This window comes from Clupea harengus, chromosome 2 (genome assembly GCF_900700415.2).
Source record: "Clupea harengus chromosome 2, Ch_v2.0.2, whole genome shotgun sequence".
NCBI lineage: Eukaryota > Metazoa > Chordata > Actinopteri > Clupeiformes > Clupeidae > Clupea > Clupea harengus.
The window spans coordinates 15,326,038-15,333,146 of NC_045153.1; the positions used below are offsets into that span (position 1 = coordinate 15,326,038).

The window sequence follows — 7,109 nt, forward strand, 5'->3', positions numbered from 1 at the left end:
TTTCACACCTTAAGGTCACCTTGATGAAATTTACTTTTTAAGTTCCATTATTAGGTCTTTTTTTCAGGACATATGAACTATAATACATACATACATACATACATACATATATACATACATACATACATACATATATACATACATACATACATTATATACATATACATACATACATTATATACATATATACATACATACATATATACATACATACATACATACATACATATATATACATACGACGATAATACGACACTTTACTTTCATCTTCTACCATAAAACGAACATAACCTCATCATTAACATAACGTGTCATATACCGGTTTACATTTTCATGTCTTCACAGTCATCAGCGTTTGTCATATCTACTTTCACAGTACTCTCTCACGATGTGACAATGTCATCTAACATTACAAGACCTGTCATTACAAGGGCTGATAATGGAAACATAGCACATAATCCTGCATTTTACCTAAAGGTGTTATAATTATAACGACACGATGATGACTGATGTCATATCGATATAACCCTGTGGGGCCCGGTGGTACTGAAAACTGCTCTGGGTTGATCTGCTTCAAATTATTACTGAAACAAAACAGAAATGACTCAATTAAACTAATGCGTTTCTAATCATATCCCAGTATTATATTTAACCCAAATGTAACGCCACTTACACCCATTCTATCATTACCTGTCTAATCTGCATTAGTCATAGCCGTTCTCCGGCAATGCTAAAAATCTGCAATTGCTGTCTCAATTATAGCCACAGACAGTTGAAGCACTGTGCCTAGCAGCACAAGACAAAGTCACGGTCTCTCCATAACGGAGTTCATTTTCAATCATGGCTTTAAACAAAACCAATCAAATCTTGATAATTAGCTCACACTCAATACTGGTATAATTGTGTTCATCTTTGAAATGCAGATTGTTCTTATCCTTTGACCCGGGGCTGCAAATGAAATGAGATCAGATCAGATAGTAAGAACACATATCAAGTGTCAATGAAAGATGAGCAAGTCTTTTCTTGTGATATAAATTATTTATTTACATTACAGAAAAAAGACCCCATCAAGACAAACAAAGTAACTATTGGAAATATTACCCATACATAAACAAAAGCTTGTACTCTAGTATTGTGGTGTCATCTTCCTCCTGCTGTGTCCCGTACCGTTGGGGGCAAGGCATCGCGTGTGGCATCCCATCTGCCCATGTACTTCTCTCCCGACAGATGCCTGCCTCTCTGTTGCCCGCCCTCCTAACCTCCCCTCTCCCCCCGGGGACTCACGGGGCAGGTTCGAGGCGCCTCTGTTGGGGATATGTGTGTGTGTCTGTGTGTGCGTGTGTGTGTGTGTGTGTGTGTGTGTGTGGAGGGCAGGGAGGGGGCGGCCGTCTTGTTGCTGTCAGGTCCATTCTTCTACTCTATTCCCCATGAATCCGTGCTGCCAGTGCTCAGATGAGGCGGGTAGAGGCTCGCATGGTGTTCTCTGAGCTGTAGTGCGTGGCGTTCTGCTTCTGCCGGTTGATCCGGTTCGTACGGGGGCATTTCCTGCAAAACAGGATGACGGGCTAAAAAGAGTCACCTACCAGTTTAGAATATGCACACGACCTCATGTTTCCTCATGACACACTGGGCCACTCTTTGGGATATGGTAGTGTCAGTGTCAGTGTCAATCTACTGTATGTAATACTACTGAAACAAATCCTACAGGGTAAAGGCTTACTTGGAAATGCCAAAAAATCCAGTGTTTCTATTAGTTTCACTTTTTTGTCGTTTGGATGGCTTTTAATGATGACATTGCCCAAGAGTTGCTCAGTTTATCAGCCAAGGAAATTTTTTTTAAATACACAGAAGAAATACACCAAAGTAAGTGAACAAATACAAGATACACTGAAAAGATAAATTAAATACACATTTTAAATATGTTTATTCACAGTTTGGTCTGTTTGTAGTACAACATCACATTCTCCCAACCGGCAAAATGTTTTCATCACCACCTACTGGTCATGAGTGCAAGCTACAAGTAAATTGCTACCATGTATTTGTGCACTGCTGGTATGTGTAGCGTCTCAGAAAGTAGCCTACAGTAAGTTACATCTCAGAATGAGGACACATGCTGTAACACGGGTTTTTCCTTTTGTCTGCATATCATTTGGAACATAACCCAAATGGATATTTAAGGCAACTAGCCCATATGCAACCCCCTTGTGCATTAATGGCCAAGAAAGTGCTCAGTATGTTACTAATTAATATAAAATACTTTCTAAAAATACCGTATCAGTGAGATTATCCACTGACTTTTTCTGTCTAATTCTAACCCATTTTCTGCCACTGAATCTCTAGCTGGCCCTTAACTCAGCTTAGCTCCACTTCATAAAAAGGGACTCTACCAAAACTCAATGATTGGGGATTTGAAGCCAGGTCCCCCACTGTCCCTTGGGAGCTGTTTCACTCTGGTTATCATCTTCTTCTGCACTTCAGATAAATGGCCTGCTCAGCATAGGGCACTGCCAGTCCCGAGGCTCAGCAATAAGGGCCTTTTTAATTAGTCCTGGCTGCGACGGGTCAAGAGGGCTTTTAAAAACGCTGCCCTTTTTTTAAAGATTGTGAGAGAGACAGGGAGGTGATCGAGTCAGAAGGGGAAGAGAGTGGAGAAGAGAGAGGGAAACAGAGTTAGAAGGAGATGAAGAGAGAGAGAGAGAGAGAGAGAGAGAGGGAGAAAGAGAAATAAAGCGAGAGACAGTGAGAGAGAAAGAGAGAAAGATAGACACGGAGGCAGAGTTCCCCTCACAAAAGGCTAAAGTCAAGCCGCAGACGAGTTGTGCGCTCGCGAGACAGCTCTATTGTCCGCGGACCATGTGATCTCGCCCCGTTGTCTAAGCCTCTAACATCTAAATTGGTCAGCGATTGATTCTGGAAACCACACAGCCACGCGGACGGGGGCCGAGCGAGGAGGAGTAAGTGGAACAAAGTATTGACGTTACAGTTAATCATTGCAGTGTTTATTTAAAACAGTGAGCCCCTCGTTTGTGACTGTCAGTAGTGCAGAAGCCACCGCTCTGGTGTATTTAAATCCTGTACAGTTTCCACAACCTGCAATCTGACTCAATTAGAGAGGCTGCTTTTCCAATGAAAATCAGAGTTCTCTGGTGTGGTGTTGTGCTGTTCCTCGTTTTTTTTTCTTTCTTCTTTCCCCCTGCAAGGTGCACGGTGATAATGAAATGGTCTCCCCATAATGAGAGCAGAGGGGAATGAAATTGCAACACATACTAATGAGAAAAATGCTGGTCTGTCTGTCTCTACCTTCATTTACATACTACCACAATAGGCACACGTACAAAAACAACTAGTTGGGAACACATGGACACACACACACACACACACACACACACACTCAAACACACACATGCACACATGCACACATGCACACACACAAACACAAACACATGAAGAAACACACATGTACTCTCACGCAGTGTGCAAAGGGATAGGAGTGTGTTAAATTGAGGGCCTCACTGCACTGGGAATAAGTTGGGCTTAATCAGCGCAAACACACACTCTCGAGGACTGACCTTTCTCTAAATGTTAAGTGTGTGACTCAACAGAACCCCTCAGGACCCGAGAAACACCCACTTTCTTTTTGATTTCATATTTTCACTCTTTCTGGCTGAGTGTGTGTGTGTGTGTGTGTGTGTGTGTGTGTGTGTGAGAGAGAGAGAGAGAGAGAGTGTGTGTGTGTGTGTGTGTGTGTGTGTGTATGTGAGAGAGAGTGTGTGTGTGTGTGTGAGAGTGAGTGTGTGTGTGTGTGTGTGTGTATTTCTTTATGGTTCTAAATGAAAAACTGCCTTAATTGTGTGAGTGAGTACATTTGTATGATTGTGTATAGCAAGCTTTAGTCTGTCTTTTGACTAGTGTTGTGGTTAGTGTGTGTGTAAAACTTACCGTGTGATACACAGCACCACCACACAGATGATAGCCACCTGTAGACCTCCGATGATTGAGGCGATGAGGACGTAGCGGAGCTTTCCGGAACCCGGCACCACGTACAACACGTTATACTCCTTAGTGTCACACTGCGGTCCACTGAAGCCTGAATGACAGCTGCATCAACCAACCATGGTCAAGATGGGCATGAAGGTGGACCAATGGAATTGTAGGGAAGGGGCATTGGAAAACATGAATGAAATGAGAGAGGAAAGATGGAATAAAGAAAAAGAAGATAAAGGATGGAGAGAATGAGGAGGAGGTGATGGAGGACATGTGAATAAGCAGAGGAAGGGAAAAGTCATGGATTAAGACAGAGAAATATTAATGATAAGTAAACTGTATATTTATACTGTATATTGGTTTAATTCACTATATGACTAACTGCATGTCAACATGAAAACATGGAGCAGGCAGACACACACACACAACCCAAACACACACACACACACACACACACACACACACACACACACACACACACACACACACACACACACTGAATTCATCAGGGCATTCTAACTCTCCACAATGTTCCTGTGGGAGGCCCTTAGAGCAGAACACCTGCTGAGCCCAGACAGAATTCAATTCACGCATGCATACACACATTCAGACACACACACACACACACGCATACACCCACACACCCACACACACACACACACACACACACACACACACACACACACACACACACACACACACACACACACACAGATTTTCACACATAAATGTAGACAGAAACAAATAAAGTCTGAAACACACAATATTCATCATTCGCTTATGATCATGTCATTTCAGATCATTTTTCTCTTTCTCTCTCTCTCTCTCTCTCTCTCTCTCTCTCTCCTCTGTTCCAGTCCATCACCTCCTTCCCTCAATTCTCTTTGTTCTTCTCTCTGGGATATGTGGCTGGAGACATGTGTGAGGTATGGCCTGTTGGGGGAGCTCGAGATCTACTGCAGATAAGTGCAGCATGCAGGCACTGGCTCTCTCTCTCTCTCTCTCTCTCTCTCTCTCTCTCTCTCTCTCTCTCTCTCTCTCTCTCTCGCTCTCTCTGTGTGTGTGTGTGTGTGTGTGTGCGTGTGTGCGTGTGTGCGCAACTGTGAAACCCGATAAGAGCATCTCCCATGAAATCCAATGTGTGATATGTCTTATGAATGTGCGTGCAAAAGCATATACCACAAAACCCGAGCACCCACTTAAGAACATACATTAGTCACTTGAATAGCGCACATTAAGAATAGATCCTTAGGAAGCTAATAAGACCTTCCCCGCTTCTCCAGCCATGGAGAAAAGCTTTGAGCGGGGTGGGCTGGGCTGGGCTGGCCACCGTACCTGCAGGAAGGGGTGGTTAGCATGTTGGGGTACTCGCAGTCTCCGTGCACGCAGTAGTTCTTGTAGTGCTCGGGGCAGGGGATGTAGAGGCCTCTGGCTACTTCGCCTCCTTGCTCTGGCTTCCTGGTCTCCTCTGCTGGGTGCATGAGAACACAAAAGGCCAGGGGAACATGGGGTCACTGGGAATACAAAAGGGCTCATCTAACTACCATGAGGTGTGCTGTGAGGATGTAGTGGAGATGCTTTAGGATTCTGAGGGAGAGGAGTAGCCATCGAAGATGAAAGGGTGAAAATGCAGCACTGTGTCAGCCACTGGTTATTCATCTTACCAGTACACGTACACACACACTCACACACACACACACACACACACACACACACACACACACACACACACACACACACACAGACAGAGAGAGCTACTTAACAGGTTTCAGTCAAAAAGGACTATATTTCATATTTTATATTCACACCTCTGTTTCGTATTGTGTTGTCTACTTTGGCCTCTGACTAGAACATTCCAATCCATTCCATTAGCCAGTCCATTATTCACGGCCTTTCATCTAAATGTGAACCTTTCATGCTGAACAATTCCCCCCTCACACTGCCCAGTCAATAAACCTCATGTTTTCCTTCAGAGAAACAGTGCCATTCGATACGCCGAATATCTCACAAAGGTGTAAACACTAAGAAGCGTAATTGTTCACTGGGCAATGAGAAGTCATTTGGCTGGCAGGGGAGAAAAAAAGGAACTGTGATGAGGATAACCTCCTCCAGACAGAACGGAGGAGTAGGATAAGGGAGGAGAGTAAAGCACAAAAGCCCAGGGGAGGAGGCTCCCAGCGGGGATACTGCTGCGTCTCTAACAGACCACTGTTACCACGACCACAGAGGAGCTCGTCTACACTGTGTACATATTAATCATACATAAATTATTTTACTCCCTGGACTGTTTTTTGACTCCCCGTTATTCCTGATCATGACAGAAGTTGGAGATGTACACAACTGGCAGAGAATTATTGTGTGTATTGCTGTGGACATGATGCACATTATATACGATCTGCACAGAACACAAAGTCAGTTTTGCTAAATAAATCTTTTCTTTTGCAGCAATCCCGCTATCCTTGCATGGCAATTAGTTGGCTCTCCTGATCAGATAACTTGAGGAAGAGAGGAAGTTAGGGGAGGACAGTTTGGGGTTGCAGTCTTTTGGCGCGGAGCAGACAGGCCTTGCAGATCCCCACTGACACAGTATGGTCCCAGAGCACAGCCAGCATCGCGCGCACACACACACACACACACACACACACACACACACACACACACACACACACACACACACACACACACTTGACGGCGTATGGGCCTGCGTGTGTGTGATTGTGTGTAGAGGCTGTGAATCTTGTCTCATGGGAATGTGAAGTTTGGGCAAGAGTTTGTGTGTGTGTGAGTGTGTGTGTGTGTGTGTGGTGTGTGTCCATGCATGTATGAGTGTGTGTCCGCAGCCTGCATGTGAAAAAGAGAGAAAGTTATTTAGCGTAGGCTTGCACGTTTTGGAGGTCTGGTGTGATTGCGTGTGTGTATGTGTGAGTGTGTATAGGGTGTAATTGTCTGTGCTCCCGCAGTAAGCCTGTACTGCGTGGATGAAGCGGCGACATGAAGTGAGGAGAGCAGACCCATGGCCAGCTTGCCGAGCAGGGGGACTGTTCCCGAGCAACGAGGGGGAGCGTGAAGGGAGCAGGCACAGGGCCAGTAGGGTAGTTAGTTTGATAATGGAATAAGCAACCAAC

General features: G+C 44.5%; 1 protein-coding gene across 5 annotated transcripts in view; it reads right to left on the reverse strand.

Annotated features, from left to right (window-relative positions):
- Nucleotides 1–1,023: 1,023 nt before the first annotated feature.
- The window catches only part of tmeff2a (transmembrane protein with EGF-like and two follistatin-like domains 2a), a 56,409-nt gene continuing 50,323 nt past the window's right edge, over nucleotides 1,024–7,109 (reverse strand). The window contains exons 8-10 of one of the 5 annotated variants that reach the window (XM_031584372.2): nucleotides 5,320–5,455; nucleotides 3,940–4,098; nucleotides 1,024–1,565 (exon numbers count right to left, since the gene is read on the reverse strand). In XM_031584372.2, coding sequence (XP_031440232.1) covers nucleotides 1,400–1,565; nucleotides 3,940–4,098; nucleotides 5,320–5,455 — 461 coding nt within the window. In that variant the 3' untranslated portion in view covers nucleotides 1,024–1,399. Of the gene's footprint in view, nucleotides 1,566–2,727; nucleotides 3,194–3,939; nucleotides 4,099–5,319; nucleotides 5,456–7,109 lie in introns of those variants that run through there. The other 4 variants (XM_031584387.2, XM_031584381.2, XM_031584395.2 and 1 more) reach the window with 4 other exon arrangements.